The sequence below is a fragment of the Acanthaster planci genome, linkage group LG20 (assembly GCF_054643075.1).
Source record: "Acanthaster planci isolate LZ-2023a linkage group LG20, COTS_SCS, whole genome shotgun sequence".
NCBI lineage: Eukaryota > Metazoa > Echinodermata > Asteroidea > Valvatida > Acanthasteridae > Acanthaster > Acanthaster planci.
This window is the reverse complement of record NC_141796.1, coordinates 3707971-3734264: the sequence shown is the minus strand read 5'-3', so window position 1 is coordinate 3734264 and position 26294 is coordinate 3707971. Positions and strand designations below refer to the sequence as shown.

General features: G+C 42.8%; 1 protein-coding gene across 1 annotated transcript in view; it reads left to right on the top strand.

The window, feature by feature from the left end:
• Positions 1–8400: 8400 nt before the first annotated feature.
• Positions 8401–26294, top strand: part of LOC110975437 (nucleosome assembly protein 1-like 1) — a 35267-nt gene continuing 17373 nt past the window's right edge. The window contains exons 1-5 of the mRNA XM_022227942.2: positions 8401–8516; positions 18817–18862; positions 22025–22119; positions 23653–23746; positions 25330–25471. Coding sequence (XP_022083634.1) covers positions 18834–18862; positions 22025–22119; positions 23653–23746; positions 25330–25471 — 360 coding nt within the window. The 5' untranslated portion in view covers positions 8401–8516; positions 18817–18833. The remainder of the gene's footprint in view (positions 8517–18816; positions 18863–22024; positions 22120–23652; positions 23747–25329; positions 25472–26294) is intronic.

Below are 26294 nucleotides of genomic sequence, written 5' to 3'. Positions count from 1 at the left end.
AGCCTGTAATTTTGTACAAAAGAGTTGTGAAGACTAAGTTATTCTGCGTGGTGACGTCACGCGTTGGCTTATGAACAGTGGAAATATCATCCACACTGTTCAAGTGAAATTTCTCCCTTTTACTGCTTAAAGGAGGTCGGAAGAAATAGGAACTCTGCAAGAAGGCCTTCCCACATGACTTTGTATCCAATCATGCATGTCTCCCTTAAGAAGGTCAAGAGATTTTGAAAAGCATTAAAGAGAGAACTTCGGCAATGAGCTTATACTAAATTTTAGCTCGGGAGTAACTTTTGGCTACTAGGAGTGATGTTGATGGAACACAATTATGCGCACACTTTCTGATAGATTTGTGTGTCTGCAGTTACATTTCCACTGGCTTAACTCAAGTTCCAGCAGAAGAGTAGTTAGTTATACGCAAATATATGATGGCCGCGATCGCTTGATGTATATACGCAGTCTATCGATCTTGCCAATTGCACATCTGCTGGTTTATAGTCTGTCTCAGTGTACTTCGCAGCTGTGGAAGATTGTGCTAAAAAATATGGTGTTCTATAGCCGCCAAAATTGCGTCCCGTCGTCCCGTCGCCCCTACACCACGACGCAACGCTACGACAGCTCCGTCGCGTCGTCCTGTCACGCCGTGGCGTCGTCTCCTTTCTCATTACTTTTATGCTGTGTTTAATACATTGTGTCGTGCCGTCTTTCCGTCGCGTCGTGGCGTCGCGTCGTGCCGTCGCGTGTTGTTATTTCTTGATAATGTCGCGACGTGCCGTCCGTCTTGCCGTCGTATCGTGCCGTCGTTATTTCGCGTCGTGTCACCTGTCATTGTATGGTTTTTATGCAGTATGGGTTAGGCCATCGCGTCCTGCAGTCGTGCAGTCGCGTCCTGATGTCTTGCCGTTGCTTCGTGTCGTGCTGTGACGTCGTGTCGTCGTATCGTGCTGACGTGCCTGACTGTTTCTAAAATTGGCTGGTAATTACTAATGTCAATAGAGGGCGTATGTCACAAGTCTTGGGAAAAATGTGCGTGCATAGGGTTACACCCATTGATCTCCATTATAAAGACTGGATAGGACAATTGCGTCCAATACGCGTCCCGCGTGTGCATATTTTCAGGAGGGTAAATAACAAGCGTTGCGAATTTTGTTGCGTGCAATTTCAAACGGATATTTTAAAATTGCTGGTTGAGGTTATTGTACTTCAATCATCAGATTTCAAAGAAAAACTGAATTCTGCCACCGGAATGGATAAATTTGGAAAGAATAACGGTTGAGGTGTGCGCAGCCGAGAATTGCTGGAGATCGATGGTAAAATCAAGTTTGAAAGAAGGAGCAGCTGTTGACATGTGAGTCGCACATTCAGAAGGTTTTCTGCACGCCTTGTGCTATAATGCTTGGGACCGTCCAAAATATTATTTATCGGTAAAAGTGGTTTTAAAAACTGAATGATTAATTTTTCGTTTATTTTCCGCCGATTTCACTGCAAAACCTCGAAGAAAACCATGAATTGTGTATGTGAGATCTGCAGACGCACGGAACCCAAATCGTGTGATAGACGATGTGATATGAGTGACGGAATATCCATCTTCAGGGCAGAGATGAAAATAGAGCGAGATACAGAGAGCTGACGTTTTCGTCGAGTAAAGTAACAAACAAGGAAATTCAATCAACGCAATGAAAGAAACTTTGTCTGAATTATAAAATTATTCGTTCTCAGTTAACGCTGACCTTTTTCTTTTCAGACAGTCGTTGTTAAATGTAAATCTTTAGTCAAGTTGGGAACTCAATTTTTTTATTTGGTTTATAAGTATCTGTGGTGAAAGTGACACAAACTTAATTACTTTGGCTCACAGTCAAAGTTCTGCTCATTTTGTGCTCACAGAAAAGATTCTTACACTTGTTAGTTTTCAATATATCTACTCAGTATATGAATGAATTTCAGTACAGTGTTTCCTGTGAATCTTCCAAATTAGAATTAAGGTTTTTTCATTTAATTGATGAAGTTTTTCAGTGTTGACTCATTGAAACCAGACGGTCGTGGACAGTTTTGACATTATAATGTAAAACCTATTGTGGGTCTTGGAGGAACTTTAATGTTTACACACTCAACAAATCACGATTGAACCGACCCAAAGTGACAAAATTCCCCGAGCAAGACCGTTGACAAGAGGTGTAAAAATGAAGAAAAAACAAACAGAAAAAAACAGGTTAATTATCATCACTTTCGAGTGGGTTAATTAATAAGAAAATGGTCTGTTACCAATACAGCATCACATTACCCTCCTGAAACGCAGCGTGTCGCCATTGTATCGCCGCACATTTGTACACACATTCAGTCTTTATAATGGAGATCAATGGTTGCCACTACGCCAAATACGCGCCCATAATAAACAGTGCAAAATCAGACCGAAATAGCGCCGCGTTTTTTCACTGGAAATTCAAGACTATGTCCAGAATATAATTTCAATTTTATGGGGGTTAGCCACAGGAATTTTTGTTATTCACCTTTCCCCGAAGATTCCCCCAAAGAGTAGTAAAACTATGCACTCAGCTCAGAACATAGCCAAAATAGGTCCGCAATTAGGGGCTTTTTGTGAAAGAAATACCCCGAAGTGGAAACGATCAGTCCCAGATTCGGAATTTATAGAAATGTTTCTATTATCCAGGCCTGATTATGGCATGTCTTATCATAAAAGCCCCGTGGGATCATAAAATATTAATGAGCTCTCGCCCAGGAATCCAACGATTTGGTGGAATCCACCCATAGGGCCTACAAGATTTGATCATGCAAAATGAAAATTGAACTTAACTCTGTCTCTAAGGGCGCCCCCTATTTCTACCATTAATGAGGCGACGACCAGAGTCTTACAATGCGACGGCACGACGCGACGGCACGACGCGACAGTACGACGCGACGATACCACGCGACAGCAAGACAGCAGGACAGGACGCAGAGACGTCACGACGGCACGACGCGACTCCACGACGGCACGACGTAATGCATTATACGCAGCATAAAAGTAATGAGAAAGGAGGCGCCGGCACGACGCGACAGAGCTGTCGTAGCGTCGCGTCGTGGTGTCGGGGCGACGGGACGACGCGACGCACATTTGGCGGCTATAGAACACCATAAAAAAGGGAAGTAAAGTCTGAGATTTCCAACAATTTCGCGTGATGTACTGATTGACAGACTCCCGCAACATAATAAAACCTTGACATAATACGTATACAGAATCCTCAATGTTGGACATTGGACACTCCCAGAGGTTTGTACAGCAAATGTCATATTTTTTTAGACATTGGACATTCCCTGTACAACCGATTTATGTACTAATTGGGGAGATTAATTTCCAGGATGGGAGCCAAAGGGCCTTTGGTGATTTGGTATTGTCATATTTCCATTTTCTTTTTTTTAATCCTCAATGTTAACAGTTAACTATGCTAGGATACTTAGAATTTTCTGAATTTTGCTATCGTAAATTTTGCATTGCCATGTGATAGTAATCTCGTTTTGAAACATTTGGCATAAATATTTCAGTAACCAAAGTAAAGTTGGGTTCACAGTCTAAAAAGAAAATTCTCTTTCAACTTGAACAGCGCTCCTCGTTGTCCGGACAAGTTACAGCACATTCAGAGGTACACATTCAACTTAATTTACTACCAAAATTCTTAACAAAAAATTCATGATCCCTGTAAGAGAATTTTTAAAGCTAATAGTAGGGACTTCAATTAACTGTAAATTGTCACCCACCTGAAGATTGATTTTGTTAAAATAGTCATTATCTTAAAAAACGTTTATTCGTTATTAATTTGGTACTGATTCTTAGAACAAAAGCAAAATTGTTATATTAGATAACTATCTTGAAAATTTGAGGCAATTTTTGCATCCATTAATAATCCATAACTAATACATATCAATAAATATCGGCTTTTTGTGGAATAAAGTTGTTTTGTATAATGTACTTGAGACAGAGCTCGATTCAGGGTTCTGCTGGCCTCAGCAATTAGGGCTCTGTTCAGGACCAGAGGCTACTGTACTTCTCTTGGAATTAACAGCAGTCATCATGCATCTCCTTGAAAATTCCACAGTTGTGAATGACATTAACATGCACCCTAGACCTGAAATGTCCAATATGGCTCAGCCCAGTTCTTGGCAGCCATTATTTTTGTATATATCTGACCTTGTCTTTTGAATTCTTAATAGGTTAATGTAAATCATGTTCTTGAGCCGGCTTATCAGCTACGGAAGGAAAAATGGTTTTAATAGTCGTAATCTTTTGACCACAATAATTTTATAGGCCTTTCTTATTATTTATGGAAATTTTATGCACCGGAACTGAAAAGGAGGCAGTAGGGGACTCCGCGCTGTCGGCGATGAAGCATTGCTCAGTGTCGTGTTGTAGCAGTCACGAACGAAGATCATCCGATTCGCCAGAAATTATAAGCTTTCATCAATTTCCAAAGGACAAAATCCTGCAGAAAAGCGGAATGTTCAGATCAAACGAGACGAGGGGCATCCAAGGTAGATTTTGACTTTGAAACGACTTCTTTGGGCACTTAAGATATTCGTATAAAAATCGTAATCATGCACGAAATTGCACTTTGGTGCAGTTCGATTGATCCAGTCTTTCCTTCCTTATGATTGATTGCACCAGCATAATGAAGTAATGGCTGTCATTTTCGAATTCGCATCTGTAGAACTCTGAACCTTGGAAGGAAATAGCCCAGTCATTAAAGGCAACCTACTGAATTATGAAGGACAAAAAGTCTTCAAACTAGGCCTACTCGATTGTGGCGACAACCGGCTGTTTAGGACTATGGTGCGTGTACCGTCAACAAAAAGTACAAGATAGCAGGTTATCTCGCGTCGGGAACCACGGAAAGATCCCCTCGTGACCCGCGAGTCCCCCAGAACCTCGTTTTCAGTCGTTTTGAATAAAATTTGCATAAATATAAAGAAAGGCCGATTAGTTATGTTACAAAGTAGGAAATCCGTATAAGACAACGTAACAGACAAAGAATGGGAAAGGAACACTGGAATGACATGAGGATCTGAATCAAAGAATTTGCTCAAAATAAACTTGAAATTAATTTACTTATTCAATATTACCAATTAACACATAAACTGAATTAAATGAAATGGATGCGTAAAGAAATAAATTAAACAAATCATGGGTTGGCCGTTGTGAGGGGAGGTACCTCCATCCGATCCTGCCGAGGACCAAACGAATCCGAAGACGCGGCAGTTCGTATTTGTTTACAGCAATTTCCGACGGGAGCGGGGGTGGACGATGATGACCAGTGGGCGAGGTCTAGCACTCGACAGACGACATTTAGTGGAAGGGCGTGGCACCGGCTAGAACAGTATGACAAAGACCACAGTTAGTAGTGATAGAATGTGTTCTTGCCGGCACTGCAACGAAAAGGTGGTCCAATGCAGATGACAGGGAGGCATGATGATGCCGTGGCCCCATGCAAGGAGAAAATATCCCTGCTTGTCCACGCCCAGCAAGCTGAAAGCTCAGAAACCGCCAAGGGATGAAATTCAAACACTTTTAAGTCCGGTAGAAAATTCCAAAGTCCCTAATTCCACTGGTCAAAAATGCGTCAGACTACGGCGCGGGAGCAAACAAAATCTCATTTCGTGCTCTACGAGCGTGATAACGAATTGATCTTCAAGCCAAAGACATAGAAATAGATCTATGTTTCAAGAAAACTTGACTCGCAAATCGATTGGCCCACTTAATTTGCATAACCTTCGCCAAACTTTATATTTAACGGGTTCTTAACAGTTATTAAAGAGTGCAAGTGGAACACACAATAATTTTGTGCGTCTGTGTCCGGCCCATACCACCAGGCCGAAGGTCGAGTGCATATCATGCAAGATATGGGATGGAGGGGTATCCCCCACCTGTCCAATCCCTATACACACTCTAGACTATTGTTACTTAACACCCCCCCCCCAAGTCTGTAAAGAATGCCTGAGATTCCGATCAAACAATGACCAACACAAAGGTGGGGGGGGTTCTCTCCGTCCCATATCTTGCTTCAAACGGCCAAGGGTAGCGGCCTACGCAAATCCGACGGGACGCCACTCAGAGGGGGCATTTACACCCACGCACCTGTATCAACCTGAGCGTGCGCACGCACTTTGGTAATTCAAGGACGCGGAGGAACTTCACGAGCGAGCACCCGGCCTCGTAGTAATTGCTTCTAATTTTGGTCGTAGGATTTGTCTATTCGGGACACAGACGTACTACATCACTCCGTGTTCTACAAGCGTGATAAGGAATTTATCTTCAAGCCATAGATATTGTGCTTCAAGAAAACCTGACTCGCAGAAAAGATGTCATAAGGGCCTATGCGCGCAAACGCACCACCTTTAAACTTAAAGTAACGTTTACAATTGTGTGGTGTACTTTTAGCGTTCCACATTTCGTTGAGAATAATTCATTGCACGGGGTTTGATATAACCGTGCAATACATTGTATATATCACAGTATTTGTTGCCATGGATCCACCAATCAGAACTGAGAATTCCAGTTTGCCTGAAGATAAGATGATTTGAAGGCTTCAAAATTCAAAAAGAGACACCAAAATTTAAAACGTGCTTTACGTCACGCTGTAACAGAAACTTTTAGAGTGTAATTCGACACCCAAATATAGAAGCCTGACTTCGGTAGCACAACGCTCGTGGACAGGTTGTAAGCGCGCGTTACATGCCTCTTCGATCAATAGGACGTTAGGATTTGCCCAAAGCATACGAGCTTCAAGTGAAAAATGTAGGCTTACATGTACGTGTGGGTGCTGTACCACAGCAGTTACGGCGTATATTTTCGGATTACGTTTTTGTAGGCAAATGTGGACTGGTCCCCGTCCCTATTGGGACCGGCCTGGCTGTGCAGTTTAACGTGTGCGACTGGATGCTGAATATTATTTTGTTTCTGTCAGGCCATTTTCAGCACTGCTTTAAAATGAAGTACATTTCAACGGAAAGGTGAAAAAGGGATATGAAGTACGTATCCTTGCTAAGCCTCTGTTGATCACTGTGTAGTAATTTATTTTTGAATGGTTATCATCGGTAAATCATTTTACGGCAATTTATTTCAAATCAGTGGTTCTTTTAGATAAATGAACAATTTATGGTGAAGTTCCATGTATTTTCGGTAACGAAGAAGAAAAAGCAAAATATTCTATCAGCTCCTATTTAATTTGTTCATTGAGCGGGTGTCGTTTCTGATTTTTAATACCGGTCCCCACGTTCGGAGGAAGTGTGTAAGACACCTGGAGACGTCGAGGATGGGAACCGGTCTAAGGCCCATGGCAAAAAGACGACGACCCTCAGAGGAGAAGCTCTTCGGATTGCTGTTGTCCTTCAAAACATTAACCGTAGTATGAGAATTTTAAAAACCCTACGACAGATTGTGGGTGGAAATGAATTTTCCTCTGGTCATTTGGGTTTTCCAAAATGTCGTAGCCGGGGGGGGGATATGCCCCCCTCAGAAATTGAGATGGGGGGGGGTTGGCCCGCCCCCTCCCCGGGCCCCCTTGGCTCACTGGCTCGCACAAATCAAGCAAAATTAAGTCAAATAGTGGCTTACGAATAAATATGATGTGGTCATTTTTTTGAATTACGGCAATAACAGTTATATTCAACTTCCCAGTTTAAAAGTTCAAATCACATAAAAACCCAAAACCTCAGAATGAAAAAAAAAAAAACCTTTTGGGCAAAACGTGGCTCAAGCCAGAGAATAGACAAAAAGTGGTTATTATGTGATTTTTTGTCTATGACTGCAGCTCAGCTACGCCTATGACTGCAGCTCAGTGCCCCAACGTATAGGGGACTACAAAAGAGCCTGGCCATACGCTGCTGGTTTCCGGTTTTCTGCTGCGATAAGTTTTCATTGTTCGTGCGAATTATTTAGGCCACTGCTTCAAACGTCAAAATTCCACTGTGCCGAAGTCAAAAAACAGCCAAATAGCATTTTTTTCATCCTGTGCAAGATTCCCCTTCTGTGTAGGTGTGTAGGCCCCCCTAAGCCCATTTTCCCCCGAATGTCCTAGTTTTTGTAGTTTCCATATATACCTGAAGACTATAATTAGGTTTTTCCTTTTTGCTGTTTATCATCCACGTCCCTGTTTGTCCTTATCAGGCTATGTTCTTGCCCTTTGCATGGTATACCAACCAACGAACTAGTCATTTTTATGTGCGAGCTAGTTCCATATTTTTCTTCTTGAACTTGTATTTTATGTATTTCTAAGCTACAAATGCGAGTGGGCATCTGTATCAGGTTCTGTACAGTGGAGCTGCCCCGCGGCCCACTCGATGAACTCCATGGGTGAACCCACGTTGATGGAAAAAATCGCGGGAAATTTCCTTTGCCCTAGTCATTTGTTTCGTTTCATTTCATTGGCTCGCCTTCACCCTTGATGTATTCTTAAGCCAATCATTGTAGATTTTACGTGCTTGCAACGCCATATTGCAAATCTGATCAGAACGTGAGTTTTGCACAACAGGTAAGGTAAACCGGACAAAATGATGAATTATCATCCTAACATCCCTGTATTTTAGGTTATTTGTCTAATTGCATGTTGATGTTGTAAATTAATCTTTTTTATGAACCTACAGAATGGAAATTTAAAGACGTTGAGGCTTTCATCTTATAAGTTTTAGGCGTAAAAAGAAAAGCCGAGCGTTCATCGTGACGTTCACCGTGTTCATTGTCACAATGTGATTAGACAACGTGAACATGACGAAATTGCGTTATTTCGACATGTTCAACATCAGAACATGCATGCTCGGAATGTCACACGAGGGTTCTGACTCCGTCGTTCCTACATGCATGGTAGCGAAGTGCATGGTAGCACAATGCCAAGTGGGAAATACATGTAGGCCTAACGTTGCATGCTGAAGCTGACACTGTCTCAGTGTCTATTCCTCTATGGTCTGACTGTCTGAACATGCTGAATTTCATGAATGAATGTCTCCTTTCATGAATCCATGATAAGATGATTGGGGCTTAGTCCTACATGTATGTTAGCCATTATTACCATGGTTGGTTTAAGGACATGAATCTTACTCCCAGCATTTGCAGTTTTGCGTCTTATGATGACTACCGGTGTGGTGGTCATCATGATCATTAATCCATGCATAATAAGAACACAAGGACTTCGAACGACCTGCCAAGCCCCCACAGGTTATTTACTGACCAATTAACGCCCCTCATTGACCAGTGGTAAAGCAGTGGAGGCCGCCTGCTGCGTGACGGATTTACAACAGCGATATATCTGATAAAGATTTTTTTAGCACAAGGCTGGCTGCCGAACGATGACCATTACTGGAGTACTGCTTGTTCGTACGTGATATTGTCAACGGGAGTTCATGACAACAAACACACATATTTTGCATGCGCATGTGTTCTTATTCCTCCATGATTAATCTGATTAGTGACCATCAATGACCGTGATTAGTAATCGTGGTCATTGATGGTCAGACGTGTTGTCATGATTGGTGGATAGCCCGTCATGCCTGTACACTGTCCACTAGGGCCATGGGTTGTTCTAAAACCCCCTCGGCCCACGACCCCACAACCCCCCTCGATTCACAGCTTCACTTTTGGTCATGTAGGCCTAATACTCGCCGCTGATCATGAACGAGATCTCGTCTCGGACTCTCGCGCATCAATTTCTGCGGGGAAAATTGCCCGACCGTGGTCGGGTAATTCTTTTTCTAAGAGGGTTAGGGGCAATGGGCATGATTAACCATGTTACGCCCCAACTGTAGCATCTGCCCCAACAATAGCTGGGACAGTCCTAACTGTAGTGCTACAGTTGGGCTGGCCCAATTATTGTTGACTAATTTTTGTAGAAACTTTCTCAACCTTATTTAAGTTAATGCATCTCACACTCGACACAAGTCAGCTAAACTGTGGCACTTCGTCTGTGACATTGTAAACAATATGACTTTGGAAAATGCTGGGCACATGCACACCAGACCTCTGTGCTGTAGTTTGGAAGACCCAACTTGAGCACTCAACACATGTAGTTGGGACGGGCCCAACTATAGTGGGACTGATGCTGTAGTTCGGGCTTAACAGCTACAAGCTCAATCAAGAAATTTATTCAGCAGGCCTAAAGAAAATAAAGTTCTAAGGTAAATGTCAGGCTTTACTTTCCTATAATATAAACATCCTCCAACCAACTAAACTGTAATTCACGTATTGGAATCTGCACCTTACCGCTTATAAGTCTAGTGCTCTTCTAACTGAGCTACCGTGCAATTTGGCCGAGAAAGCAATTTTGTTGTATTTTATTTTGAAAAATTCATCCACCCCATTTATGATGATTGCCCCAACCTTCCTATGAAAATACGCTTGTGCAGTGGTGCAGATACGCACATTTGATAACAATAACCTGTCACCCACATCCCAATCGCCACATGGCCAGCCTGATTCGTAATCAGCACATTCATCAGTACATTAACAAAGCACGAGTCGCACATGTATCTCGCGTAGCCATGACCCCGAGTGCATGCATCACTTTTTAATAACGTTGATGTTTCTCAAACTAGGGAAACGATGAGTAACACAGTTCTAAAGCTCTCTGTTTGAGTTCAGGTACCCGTTAATCTGTTTTTTGAAGGATTTGAACGAAAGGTCGAAGGGGTCGAGGGGGTTTTAGAACAACCCTCCACAAGGCTACTTCCATATCCGGCTTTAGTGGAGACAAGACAATGGTAGAATTCAGTAAAAAAGGGGCAAGCAGTCCATAGTCAGTGATAAAGCTTCCTGCATCATGTGCATGTTGATTAAGATGTCGGACAACTCCACTGTTTGCCAACTCGACTTCAGACAACTTGACCATTTAAGACATCTTCGACCATTGAAACAACTCGACCGTAGAGACAACTCGGCCATTTGCCAAGTCGTCCATTAAGACAACTCGACTTTGACAGAGAGACAACTCGACGACCAATGAGATCTCTACGCATAATATAGTTGTTTTCCCTGTTCCGGATCACGAAAATTATTCAGTCAGATTGCAGCTACAAAAATCCTCAAAATCCAGTGAAATTTGGTCCGTTGTGCACCTTGTGTGTTAGAGATACTACCAAATTAATTTCAAATTTTAGACTTTTAACCCTCCTTTGGTTTTATAGCACCAATATGCACAAATGCCCACAGTCACTGGTGAGCATGTATTTTCTATATGAAACACAAACATGCACAGGTTCAGTGTGTGCACAGTTGCCAGCACAAAATGACCCAGGGTCTTTTGTGCAGTCCTCTTCACTGCATTTGGTTTACTGCACAATGATGCACATGAAACAGTGAAGCACAGTTGTTGGGCAGCACAAAAGTGCAATCTGATATTCCTGTGAGGGACTGTTGGTGCAGTGCACAACATGACCCAGCTGTGCTTCTTGGAGGTGTTTACCAAATGACCCAAAGAGTGACTTCAGCATTGGAGGGTTAATTTAGATGTACAGGATAGACAAAAGTGGTGGCGACACTTTTCCTTGTTCTGGATCCATTTCGGGAAGGTAACCATTTGAGCAGTAAAATCCATTTTCAGCCAGAACCATTGTGAAAAGCTGATTTTCTAATGAAAAATGTCTTAATTCAGAGAAAATTAGTTTATAAATAAGAATTCCAATGAATTAAAAAAGGGTATCTTGCATGTCAACTTTTTCAGCTACACGGCGCAAGCCATCAACGATACTACCTTGTGCCACACGGTCGACGAACCCATTATGTGACATATAGTAAGATGAGTTTGCAACATATGTATCGTGCATGCCCTTAATGTGCGATCTAAATATAAGAAGCAATATGTGTTCAGTTTTCGGCCAGTTATAATAAAACGGAAACTTTGAAAATCATTTTAATTAAACTGACGTTAAATGCAAAAGTTTATATGACTGTTGAGTATAAAAAGTGTTTGGGATGACTCGTAGTGAGTGACATATCGCCCTGTAATTATTTGTCAATTTTTTCCGCCACTAAGATTTTTGACAAACCGTTCAAAAATATCAAAGTGTGCATCGGAAATTTGGCCCAAATTTCTTTTGTAGAAATTTTCCCAGAACAAGTTTTGTTCCGCAAGAGGCTTTCATTTCACCTTGTAAACAGAACTTGTCTGAGAATGTAAAATGAAGAACAACACAGAGGACGTAGGTTTTTATTTCAAGCGATGTGGAACCAGGAAAACTCCAAACAGGGAAAACGACTGTAATACATACACATGGCTAGGTCAGCACAGGTGCAAGATCGATCGATTGGGGCAAAGGTTGACTTGATTTTCATAATACCTCAGAAAGTCCATGTAGGCTTGTCTATCTACTATATGAAATTCCCTTCCATTATTAAGGCAAAGTATTACACACTGTCGTCTCAGCAGACGCCTGGACTGAGCAGACAAACTGTCTCAACGGATAACTTGTCTCAACGGTCGACTTGTTCCTCCTTTTTACGCACAGATGGTCGAGTTGTCTTAATGGTCAATTGTCTCAACGGTCTAGTTGTCCGAAGTCAAGTTGCCAAACGGTCGAGTTGTCCAGACCAGCCAATTTGACCATTTTCCATGTCATCCATTAAGACGAAGACAAGGCCTACATGTCTTTGACATCGAGACAATTTGACTGTGTGAGAAATCTACATGTTTACCATTCAAATACATGGCCAGGTCAGCGTGGATGCAAGATATATTAACCCATTCAAAGCGTTTGGTATTGTGTGCGCTGTGTGACTTTGCAACTCTACTTGGACATACATGTAGTGCGGTATGGCATAGCTTTCACAGGGTGTCGGTCACTTTGCCCCATCCCCACTTCGCTCATTCCCATTTCGCCCCATCCCCACTTTGCTCACTCCCATTTTGCCCCATCCCCACTTCGCTCACTCCCATTTTGCCCCATCCCCACTTCGCTCACTCCCATTTCGCCCCATCCCCACTTCGCTCATTCCCATTTCGCCCCATCCCCACTTCGCTCACTCCCATTTCGCCCCATGTCCACTTCGCTCACTCCCATTTCTCCCCATCTCTACTTTGCACACTCCCATTTCGCCTCATCCCCACTTCGCTCACTCCCATTTCGCCCCATCCCCACTTCGCTCACTCCCATTTCGCCCCATGTCCACTTCGCTCACTCCCATTTCTCCCCCTCCCCACTTTGCTCACTCCCATTTTGCCTCATCCCCACTTCGCTCACTCCCATTTTGCCCCATCCCCACTTCGCTCACTCCCATTTCGCCCCATCTCCACGTCGCTCACTCCCATTTCGCCTCATCCCCACTTCGCTCACTCCCATTTTGCCCCATCCCCACTTCGCTCACTCCCATTTCGCCCCATCTCCACTACGCTCACTCCCATTTTTCCCCATCCCCACTTCGCTCACTCTCATTTCACCCCATCCCCACTTCGCTCACTCCCATTCCGCCCCATCTCCACTTCGCTCACTCCCATTTCGCCCCATCCCCACTTCGCTCACTCCCATTTCGCCTCATCCCCACTTCGCTCACTCCCATTTCTCCCCCTCCCCACTTCGCTCACTCCCATTTCGCCTCATCCCCACTTCGCTCACTCCCATTTCGCCCCATCCCCACTTCCCTCACTCTCATTTTGCCCCATCCCCACTTCGCTCACTCTCATTTTGCCCCATCCCCACTTCGCTCACTCCCATTTCCCCCCATCCCCACTTCGCTCACTCCCATTTCGCCCCATCCCCACTTCGCTCACTCTCATTTTGCCCCATCCCCACTTCGCTCACTCTCATTTTGCCCCATCCCCACTTCGCTCACTCCCATTTCGCCTCATCCCCACTTCGCTCACTCCCATTTCGCCTCATCCCCACTTTGCTCACTCTCATTTCGCCCCATCCCCACTTCGCTCACTCCCATTTTGCCCCATCCCCACTTCGCCCACTCCCATTTCGCCCCATCCCCACTTCGGTCACTCCCATTTCGCCTCATCCCCACTTCGCTCACTCCCATTTTGCCTCATCCCCCCTTCCCCCCATTCCCATTTCTCCCCATCCCCACTTCGGTCACTCCCATTTCGCCCCATCCCCACTTCGCTCACTCCCATTTCGCCCCATCTCCACTTCGCTCACTCCCATTTCTCCCCATCTCTACTTCGCTCACTCCCATTTCACCCCATCTCCACTTCGCTCACTCCCATTTCTCCCCATCCCCACTTCGCCCACTCCCATTTCTCCCCATCCCCACTTCGCTCACTCCCATTTCTCCCCATCCCCACTTCGCTCACTCCCATTTCGCCCCATCTCCACTTCGCTCACTCCCATTTCGCCCCATCCCCACTTCGCTCACTCCCATTTCGCCCCATCTCCACTTCGCTCACTCCCATTTCGCCCCATCCCCACTTCGCTCACTCCCATTTCCCCCCATCTCCACTTCGCTCACTCTCGACCATTTTTTTGAAGAGGCTTGTAACACACTCCAGCATGGATTGGGCAAAGTTACATGTAGACTTGAATCAAGTCAGACTTAAATGTACATTGCTCTTTGTTTAGTCAGCCATCTCTTCCGCTGGTATGCACCACACGGTCGTCAGGCTCTGCCTGGCACCTCACATAACCCTTATAAGGCGCCCTCGTTATAGGCTTTATTGTACAACATGTGTCATATGTCAACTGTCAGTAAGTCCAACTTGACTGATAAGCTTATCGGACCCCCGTCAGTGATGTGTAGTTATTCATTATTGCATATGAATGACATGATCTTGCATAATGTGTACGGAATTTCCACCAATCAATGTAGTCAGACTTGCAGACTCGTTCATTATAATGCAGGTACAGTAGAACAACGTAAAAACAAGTCCGGCAATGTGATTGGCTACTACCACTTTTGGTAGATGAGCCCATTCATAATGTACAAATGGTTGGCAGATTCGTCAAGTTGGGATAACTGAACTCGTAGTACATGTAAGAAATGGACACAAGAGGGCACGAAGCAAGTAACGGCTTACAGTTTCGTTCAATGTGTATCCACCAAAGCAGAAATGAAGAGGTCACGGAGATTCCGACTTGAGTCAAGTCTAGGGCAAAGTGGAAATAGGTTGAAGTGGGAATGGGGCGGTGTGGGGATTGGGCAAAGTGGTTAGGGTTGACATGAAAATGGGGCGAAGTGACTGTAAAGCCTGTCACATTGCTAACGGATGGTACTGCAGAGCGCCATCATCCCCTCTCTAGCACTGCCCTGCTTGTCGGTCCGACATCTGCCCAATTTCCAGATGTTATATGTAGTTTGGTATTTATCTCGGACCAAATACCAGGTGTGTGGGAATTCAGCTTTTTAGCTTTTTTTTTACACAGACCAGCTCTTTTGTCCCATTTTGGGCACCCCGGCTTTGCGTATAAACACATGGTGCTCGAAAAGGGGTTCCCCGACAGCAAGTGGTTAAATATCCTGACAGTGCACAAAGTTTCAAAAGCATCTAGGCCTAGTATGAAGCCAGTAAACAGTTCAAATTTGACGTATTTCATACGTCTCAACAGACGACTTGGCTGAGTGGACGACTTAATCCAATGGACATCTTTTTTAATGGTTGAATGGTTTTGAGTTGTCTCAACGGTCTAGTGTCAGTGGTCAAGTTGGCCCAAGTCAAGTTGGCAAATGGTGGAGTTGTCTGGACCCTTTGACTAAGATGAGCCCCGCATTTCTTGTACTGCTTCATTCACCCCAATGTTCCATTTCATGAAGAGTTGCTTAGCTGTTCTTTATTTTAATTACACATTAAATTTCTTGGATGAGGATGATAACTGCTTTTACAACAGCTGTTCTTTTATAATATCACTGCAGTCATCCATGCTAGAAATCTGTTTTACTGCACAGTCTTTTGGGGGAGTCTGGTGAGCAAAGTTTTGTGCATAAAAATAATCCATGCACACAATGCATGCACTGTAGCCCATTTTGGTCTACAACACGCTTTAGGCTGGGTCCTGCCCTTTGATTTTGGATTTTCTTAATAAGTTACCATGGTTATGCAGAAAGTGGCAGGAAAAGCTGTACACAGACGAACATGAACAAATTTGGTTTCAGTAGCGTCGGCTACAGATGTTACTCTGTCTGGCAGGGCGTAATTGATGAAACATGAAAAATACAGAAACTTATGGCACTCTTTTTATAGCAGAAATCACTGCGCATTTTACGTTCAGCATGAGGTTTTATGCTGCATGTTTGACAAAATTTTCAAGTCGGGAAGTGTATATACGCCAATTGATACACATGTTATCTGAATCCCTGAACAATATTCAGTTCCACTGCATGATTGTCTGTAGGTTTCGTTATTGTTAGACATATCTGTGCACATGGATTGAGCCTTTGTCATACCACAGTAAGATGCAACTTGTTCTGGTAGCATTCTCATATTAAGGGCATGTATAGATAAATCTGAGGAGAGGCCATTCCTGCATGGCCTTGGCACTCGTACAATGTTCTTAAATTGAGTGTGAGTGCACACTTTGGAAAGTCACGACACCCTTTGGTCCAAACACGATCGTATCACCTGCGTGTGACGTTGTGTACAGGCTTGGCTCACAGTAATGGCTTCTAATTCTTGTGACTTGATTTTGCTGTAGATATATTGCACTCTTTTCTGTAGAGGTGACATGGGCAATATGCTATGTGCATCACATGAAAATGGTTCCTACATGTATGGCATATGTGTACATGTATAGTCGAGGTGAAGAGTAACCATTCAACACATACATGTACATGTAGGCCATGCTGAGGGGGATGTTAGGGAGGGTACATGTACATGTAGGCCATGCTGAGGGGGATGTTGGGGAGGGTACATGTACATGTAGGCCATGCTGAGGGGAATGTCGGTGAAGGTACATGTACATGTAGGCCATGCTGAGGGGGATGTCGGGGAGGGTACATGTACATGTAGGCCATGCTGAGAGGGATGTTGGGGAGGGTACATGTACATGTAGGCCATGCTGAGGGGGATGTTGGGGAGGGTACATGTAGGCCATGCTGAGGGGGATGTCGGTGAGGGTACATGTACATGTAGGCCATGCTGAGGGGGATGTCGGTGAGGGTACATGTACATGTAGGCCATGCTGAGGGGGATGTCGGTGAGGGTACATGTACATGTAGGCCATGCTGAGGGGGATGTTGGGGAGGGTACATGTACATGTAGGCCATGCTGAGGGGGATGTCGGGGAGGGTACATGTAGGCCATGCTGAGGGGGATGTCGGTGAGGGTACATGTACATGTAGGCCATGCTGAGGGGGATGTTGGGGAGGGTACATGTAGGCCATGCTGAGGGGGATGTTGGGGAGGGTACATGTACATGCTGAGGGGGATGTTGGGGAGGGTACATGTAGGCCATGGTGAGGGGGATGTTGGGAAGGGTACATGTAGGCCATGCTGAGGGGGATGACGGTGAGGGTACATGTACATGTAGGCCATGGTGAGGGGAATGTTGGGGAGGGTACATGTAGGCCATGCTGAGGGGGATGTCGGTGAGGGTACATGTAGGCCATGCTGAGGGGGATGTTGGGCCATGCTGAGGGGGATGTTGGGGAGGGTACATGTACATGTAGGCCATGCTGAGGGGGATGTCGGTGAGGGTACATGTAGGCCATGCTGAGGGGGATGTCGGTGAGGGTACATGTAGGCCATGCTGAGGGGGATGTCGGGGAGGGTACATGTACATGTAGGCCATGCTGAGGGGGGTGTCGGGGAGGGTACATGTAGGCCATGCTGAGGGGGATGTCGGGGAGGGTACATGTAGGCCATGCTGAGGGGAATGTTGGGGAGGGTACATGTAGGCCATGCTGAGGAGGATGTTGGGGAGGGTACATGTACATGTAGGCCATGCTGAGGGGGATGTTGGGGAGGGTACGTGTACATGTAGGCCATGCTGAGGGGGATGTCGGGGAGGGTACATGTAGGCCATGCTGAGGGGGATGTTGGGGAGGGTACGTGTACATGTAGGCCATGCTGAGGGGAATGTTTGGGAGGGTACATGTAGATGTGTACAAAATTAGGAGCAGTTTCCTGACTAAGATTGACAGGAAAACTGAATTTAATCATGGTTGCATTAAAGGTAACCACATTGTCTAATGAACTTGTACATGTACATGATGAATACATTCACATGTGAAATACGTATACATGTAATGCATATACATATGCACTGAAATATGCAATTTTTGTAGTGTATGCAAACCATAAATATGTTGAATGTACATGTCTTTGCAGTGTCTTGGACAAGAGAATATTTGTTTGTCTTGGTTCGTTGATGAATTAAGTTGGTGGAATCTTTAAGTATGGTCGTTAGTCTTACGGTCTTTATGATAATTTTGCTAAGTGCATCCCTAATTTCCTATCCGTACTACATGTCTGGAACATGAATGTATGTAGCTGCTTGTAGCTCTTTGTATGGTTGTATGGTATGTATGGTGTATGTATACCATACCTCTCTGTGTCAAAATACGTACATTGTACATTTATAATTCAATTAATGTGGTCGATTGGTGGTTATAGTAACAAATTACTGCAAACAACATCGGCCTTGAGGACATGCAGACTATTGGTCTGTAATCTGGTAGCTCGACTCTTCTATGCATGAGGCATCATATTAAATTACTCCTACACAGTGTGCACTTGCAAACACATACGCTCATGGACATGTATGTTGTACAAATTCATACATGTGTGCATTGTTCAGTATTTCCCACATGTATGTACAGGTGCAGCTATTCAGTCCAACAGCCTGAATTTCTAGGCTTGTGCCAAGCTCAAGGTTCATGTAAATGGCTTAATGATTGCTGTTTGTTTTGTGCAGGTTCTTGAGGAGGATCTATGATGGCAGACCAAGGTGGAACTGACAGGTGAAGTGTTAGATTGTTTATTTGCTAATTCATACATGTAAATACCTCAGACAGGCTTCCTATTCGACAGCGTGCAATTTTGACCGTGCATTAACACATGATAATGCCCGCTGAGAAGTGATAATACGCACTGGCGCCTGGATAAGAAACAGTTTAATCAATTCTGTGCACATGGTTCGTCATGCATGTGCCAAGTCCATATAAGTGTAATTCCAGAAATTAGGGGTCCATTTTGTTTCGTGTCCCTGTCATATCTGACGTGATTTTGTAAGTTCAGAACACATTTATAATTTCCAAGAGTGATGAATTAATGCAAATTACTTGCCAAACACAGAGATGTGAAAATTCAGCTTTTTTTCGCTCGGATGTTGACCCTGAATTTCAGCTTTTTTGGCACCTGCTGAGTACACACGTACTTGTACGGGCACTTCTTACATTTCAGCTTTTTGCTAGCTGTTTTCGGCTTTGATATTAAGTGGCCACTCACACCCCTGCAAACAAATGGTAATAGATTGAAATCAATTCCATTTATATTTTCATGTCAAAAAGCAAAAGTCAGATGTAACAGGGACACAAAAATGTCACACTTTTGGACCCCTAATTTCTGGAATCCCCATAAGGAGATTATATTGAACAACTTGCACAAGGAATATACTATAAAATGGACAGGGGTGTTCTGGAAAACGAAAGTAAAATTCTAAAACCAAAGAAATTGGAAATCCATCATATATTGACTTCTTTTGACTCTATGACTAGAAAAGGTATATGAATGGGAATTTGTGCATGGCCAGTCTTGAACTAACGGTTAAGACTGGCTCGGGAGACTGAAAGCTGATAATGAATCGCATCCATTCTCTGGAAGCCAGTCTTAAACGCCCATTTTCAAACTGGCCAGGCCCATGTTTATTCCCTTAGTCATGCGTAATTTGCACATGTCTCTTCTAAATAAATAGAATCAGTCCTTGACACAGTGGGATGAAATAAATGTTTCTCATATTTGGAAACATCAACCAAATTATTGAAACAGAAATTTCAGTTTCTTAGTCAAACCAGGAAACTGAAAGTACAGATACATGTAAGTATACTTTGAGTTGCAAACTTGAGGAATGCATTGTAACATAGAAAGGTTACATGCAGGTGTTTTGACTTTGATTGAATATTGCATTTTCTCTTTATGTTTTTGAATTGGAGAGTGTTTTGTAAGATCACAAAAGAGTAGAATCACTGTGTGTGTGTGTGATGATAGCAAAGCATTAATGATGTTCATGGACATGTACAGTATGAGAATAAAAATGTGTTGCACAAAGGAAGGCAATTTGAAAACATCTCTGCAAAATTTGGTAATTTTCTGTGCTAATATTGGCCAGATTACCCGGTATGTACACGTATATGTGGGCTTACCAATTTTTCAAGTAAGGCGCCCCCAACAGTTGCGCTTCCGGTTTCCCAACTGACCCTGTTTTTATTTTGTTACCCTCATATTTCATTGTAAGTTAAAATACATAAATAAAAAAATTTAAATCCTGTTGTCTTTTCTGTCTTCTTAGTAAGCCTCTGAATCACTTTTTTACATCTGAGACACTTGTGTTTATTTTCAAACTTCGGTTTTTTTTTGTTAAGAAGAAATTGCCATTGTTTAACAACTTCCCTTCTCAGTTTCCTGTCATGGCTAGTGTTGTGCATATTGTTGTGAATTGTCGATTATTTTTAAAAAATAGCGACATGTATCAGTTGAGCAGTGTTGATTGTCGCTTGACGCATTTAGGCAACCCGCGGCGAAGGAAACCGATACCGAAGCGCGATATTTTTATTGCCGACTTACACAAAGGATTTTTTGTGGTCTTGTAGAAAAGGGACCGAGCGAAATATGTCGACTTATGAGAAATAAATGATGACTTAGAAATGAGGTGAGGGCATCAATACCAGTAGCCCCTCTAGTAACACGCATGTGCTCTGTCCATTTTGGGGGTTGCCTTATTGAGCGAACTTTACCGCTAATGTGTGCGGGGAAATGGCTTTTTCCGTACTGTGCCATTATATGATACTTTAATGTGCACAATTTCAATGTTGACATTTGCTTTCCACCAGCGAACAGGTACAAGAGGTCTAAATGTAGAAATAACAAAAAGGCCGTACATCTTTCCTTTTTTTCTTTTTTTTTTTTAATGTGGCCCTCGAGACATGGTGTTTCAGTCGATAATATCAGATATCGCGATATTTTTTCATGATATCATAATATGAAAAGAAATGAATATTGAACAGGCTTACTGGACATGCGATTTGCATTTCAAGATGTCAAATTTTGAAAACGTGATCAATTCAGGTGGGAATAGGGCCATTTCACTGTTCAACCTCGATAATGCATTTCTTGTGTGATTATTTTATGTGTGAAGAAATGCTGACACAATCGGAGTTACTAGGACTAGACCTAATCCAGACAAGTGGTCAAAATGACTGCAGGAATCGGCCCATGCTCATTCTTTGCAAAACAGAATTTTTAAAGAAAATTATAAGTTTTGAATGGTGAGAGTGCAGTTATGTGATCCAAGAGGTTGGCAGGTCTGTAATATGCTTCTATGCAGAGGATACATGCACATGTACACTTCTAAATGTTTAGTCATAAATACCTCAGACATGTCAGACAGTTTCCTGATTCAACAATGTGCAACCTGACCGTGTATTAACATGTGATAAAGGCCGATTAGATTTGATAATGCTCACCGCGTAAAAAATGTTCTGGCACCTGGATACGAGACAGTTTAATGCATCCCTGTTGGGAACGTGTGATGCACTTGCCAAGCCCACGTATGTAAAATGGACAAGGGTGTTCTTTTGGCTCTCAGACAAAAAAAGGTATTTACGAAGGGAATAAATATGTGACGGCTTGGGCATTACATATAGTCGCATCTGTTCCCCTGAGTCGGTCTTAAACCCATGTTGAAGACCGACCAAGCACATATTTATTCCCTTGTTGATGTGCCATTGAATCTCAGTGGGTACTGTTGGTTTTGGACCAAATATGAGGTGGATCATGAAACCTTGTGAGTTGACTGTTTTCTCTGGTAAGGTTTCTTTTCAAACCTCTACATGTGTAAAACTCTAGAAGGTTTCAGTTAGATCGCTCTACGTGTATATAATTAATTGCTTGTTTTCTTAATGCAGCATGGATACCAGTGATACTGTGGTTACCATTGACACTGGTGCACAGGGGGATTCTGCTGATGTTGATGGAGTTGAAGTGGCTGAAAAAGCTACAAGTATGTATTAGTCCCCCTTCATTTTCTCTTGCATTTGTTCCTATTGCATTGTGTCATAGAAATATGGAAGGGCGGTGTAGCACCGTGATCAAAATATCGACAAGAATATAATATCAAATCAGTGCTCTGAAATATGTGATTGCCGAGCTTTGGGTAACTTGCATTGTACCATGATGGGCAAGTTTTCAGGAGCTGGTGTCCTGGAATGATCCAAATATTTCCAGTTTGCTCTACGTTGCCTAGTCTACAATGCACTTTGGGAAACTATGTACATGTATTTGTTATTAAAGTTAGGGATCAACTAATGTTGGCTTCAATTGCCGATCTGATGTCTGATGTTTTAATCGAAACAGCGGCTGATGCCTGATGCGATTAGTGCAACTAATCCAGATTTTTTACGTGGAAAATTTCTGCTGAGGTCAATTGTAAAGCTATGCTACTTCAAATAACCATTAGGTAAATCAGCTGCCCAACCTGACAGGTTGGGACTGAGTCCCTGCTGATTTCAAGATTACTCATACAACTAGAAGGCAATTCCACATTGAAAGGAGAAATATGTGTGGTACATGTATATATGTTCTGTTTCTAAATTGTTCAAATTTACATCAAGTTGTGACTTACAAAGTTTTTTGGTTTGTACTGATTTTGTGCACAAGAATACCAGGCTTTCTGCAGTTGCCATAATTCTGGGTTTTTTATGTTTTGTGAAACCCTCTGATTTTGAGAACTAGAACGACAATATTTTTAACACATGGGAACTTTGAAAAGATGAAGCGCTTTCCTCTCTCCATATGCTGTTACACATGCATACAACAATTTGATGTATACATGGACATGGTATTGGCACTTGTTTAAACAATGTCCTTACATAAATTGTGCAGAAATCCAGTTTGTGAGGACCTGACACGGGGCTTTGTTGTTTCCTGTGCAACTCGTCTTCACTTTGGATAATCAAACTTGGGATTTAGTTATGTGCATGCATGAAGTGTGATCGTGCAGCCTGTATCCATCATGGCCATTAGCTGGCCACTTAACTGACACTGGCTGGAATCAGAAGACAGCGATGGTTGTTTTGTGTCAGACTACATTTGCTTCAGGGAGGATCGTTGTAGCAGGAAAATCACAGTGCTTACATGTATGTACAGCCATGGCCATTGGCGACAGGCAAACCAACACAAATGTGTACACTGTTGCATACAAAATAAAGGCCAGAGTCTTTCAACAGCAAAACGTAGTTCATCAGGTTCATCAGAAGGGGGGGGGGATACTCGGGTGTTTTTAGCAGCACACCTGTCAGTGTTCGTTATGTGCAACCGCTTTCAGGAAGGTGTGCCTACGTGCGTATTTTATTCATATCTTTCAGTATTTAATACCTACTGTAAATATTTTCAGCCCTGAACAGAGAACCCAATGGCCTGTCTGTGAGTATTTTCCTTGTTGGTGATGGGGAACATGTAGAAAAACTAGTATTGAAATTGTTATTGGATTATATTTTGAAGTGACGTTGATTGCTGTGTGATTCATTTTCTGTAGTGGAACTGAAAGCACTGCAAAACCCACAGGTACTAGCAGCTCTCCAACATCAGCTAGATAACCTGGTGGGACAACGAAGTGGATACAATGAAAGGTATGTGTTGATCAGGTGGCCAGCATTCATGCAAGTTGGTTGCAGTTTAATTGGAAAGAGTCTTCTGTCATCTACTGATTATCTGGTGTGGTGATTGTGGGATCATAAAGTGGACAGATCTGTATCTGTTTTTCTCAAGATTTTGTGAAATGTAGTTTTATGTTAGTGGTGTGGGCTTGGGAAATGTAAGCCATCGCCAGCCACACAAGAAAGCCAACACAAGTGTTCACATTATTGCAAGCAAACTAAAGGCCAGATTCTTCATTGAATTCAGATGGGAAAGAATTCCCATATACGGACGCCTCTAATTATTCCCTAGTCTCTACAGTGACCTACAGGGGTATTAGCCATCAGAAAGCAAAAACATTTCCTGAAAAGTTCAATTTAAGGGGGAAAAATACCAAGTCGTTTACTTAGAAAACAGAATTTTTCAGACCTCTCTCGTAGGGTTTGTGCACATGGTGTAAAGCAGTGTCCATATATGGCACTCCTCTTGAGTTCATCAGACAAAGTGGGTAGGATGCTCAGGCGTGTTTAACCATTGGTGTTCATTGTGCAGCTGTGTTTAGGCGGATCTTGTGCGCAGGTATTTTACTTGTATTTTAAGGTACTGTATGCGTATTTTGCCCACTGTAAAATTTCTGGCCCTAGCTTGAGAACCCACTGCCATCCCTGATTATTTACAGACATCATTTTTTTGCTCTGAAAATAATTTGATAGACCATTGTTGAAAACAATTGGTATGGATATTCAGTGATTCCTTGCAATTACGTTGTGGAAAAACTGCTACATAAAATTAGGGACGGCGTCCAAATGCAGTTACTAGGCGCGCCACTGTGCACCTTTGCAGTGGATTATTATCCCTTGGACAATCTAGGTGAGCGTGGTGCGATGCAGCGAAGTAGCTCAGGCCACAGCTCATTAATGATAAGCTATTGTTTTGGTAGCATCAATTGTTATGTTAATAAAGTCCTCCATGTGTAAGCCGCAGCAGGCTTTGAAGATTAGTTGTCAGCGTGACTTGGCTGCCCAAAAAGATTACCTCATTCATGACATTCATTCAACAACAAAAGCCACTGACCTAACATTGAACTCAAGTTAAAACAAAACCAAAAAGGATTCAAGAGGCCTGGGACTTCAGACTTGGCACTTAATAAATGTATTTTACTGAAGTCTGACGTCATTTAGAACCAGGAAGTGCCTTACAAACAAGTGGTTTAAGCCCTGGTTCTCATACTAGTGCCTTTCACAGGTTTAATTATGTGTGGTGATGTAATCAAATCAGTATTCTGTGTAGATAGTTGGCTGTACTAGGGTATGTGTCTAGTCACAGGGACTTGGATGATAATGTGGTCGCTTGCCATGTGCAATGCAGGCCCAAAGGGAGTTAAACATACATACATACAAATGTTTGTGTTCATATTAAGACCTGTCCTAGTTCTTTGCAAAATACAGTTTTTAAGGAAAGTGTTGTTCGTGCCAATTAATGCTGTATGTAAGCATTACTTCCTACTTTTCCAAGCTTAAATAATTGAGACTATGAAAGTTTGCCGACTAACATAATTTTATTCTCCTTTATCCAGTTTACCACAAGTTGTGAAGAGACGAGTCAAAGCACTGAAGAATTACCAAGTTAAGTACACACAGATGGAGGCCAAATTCTATGAGGAGGTACACCAACTAGAGTGCAAGTATGCCAAGATGTATGAAGCCTTGTTTGAAAAGGTAGGTGGCTATATCAATAGACGCAAAGAAGCTTGGTGTAAAGACTCATTGTCTGACTGGATAATATGATAATGGGTTGGAGTTATGATGGAACAACAAAGGATTCATTTGGCACTGTTCACTATATTGAAATGATGCTGCATATGTTTGTGACAGTGTACCAGTACTTCCCATTGCAAAAAAGTGGAAATTTTCACCAGTAAAACCTCAGGGAATTTTGTTAAATATTCTTTTTTACAAGAATATGGTGATTTTGGACAATGTTTCAAACTGGATGGAGTTAAGAAATTTGTTCAACCATTTCCCTTCAGAATTGAGAAAACAAACTACCGTGTAACAGAAGACTTTTTTTCGGAAGGGTTCATTAAAAACAAATAGGGCCAGCTTCATAGATAGTTGTACATGTAGTAGTTGGTACTTTGCTGCTGAAAGTAGTCATAACAATGTGCATATGTATACAATGTACATGTGTATCTACATGTAACTCACAAATGCAGCCGAGTTTCAGACTTCCATTTGATTTGACTGCAAGATACAATACAGGCAATTCATAATGCAGTGTGCCACCAGCAGGTTGCCACATAAAGGCCATATTTCACACTGCACTTTGGGAAATGGTCGAAGACAAATTCTATTCACTGACTGCACACAGTGATCTTGAATTAGTCCCAGTGTTTTTCAAGGAAGAAGATGCATCAGTGTATACAGAGTAGCAGTTTTGGGTTAATCCTCTTCTTTCTTCAACATGGAATGTCCCAGTGTTCCAAAACTTCCCTCAAGTTGCGCTCAAATGCAAATCGCAGCAAGTTGGCCTTGTTTTTGT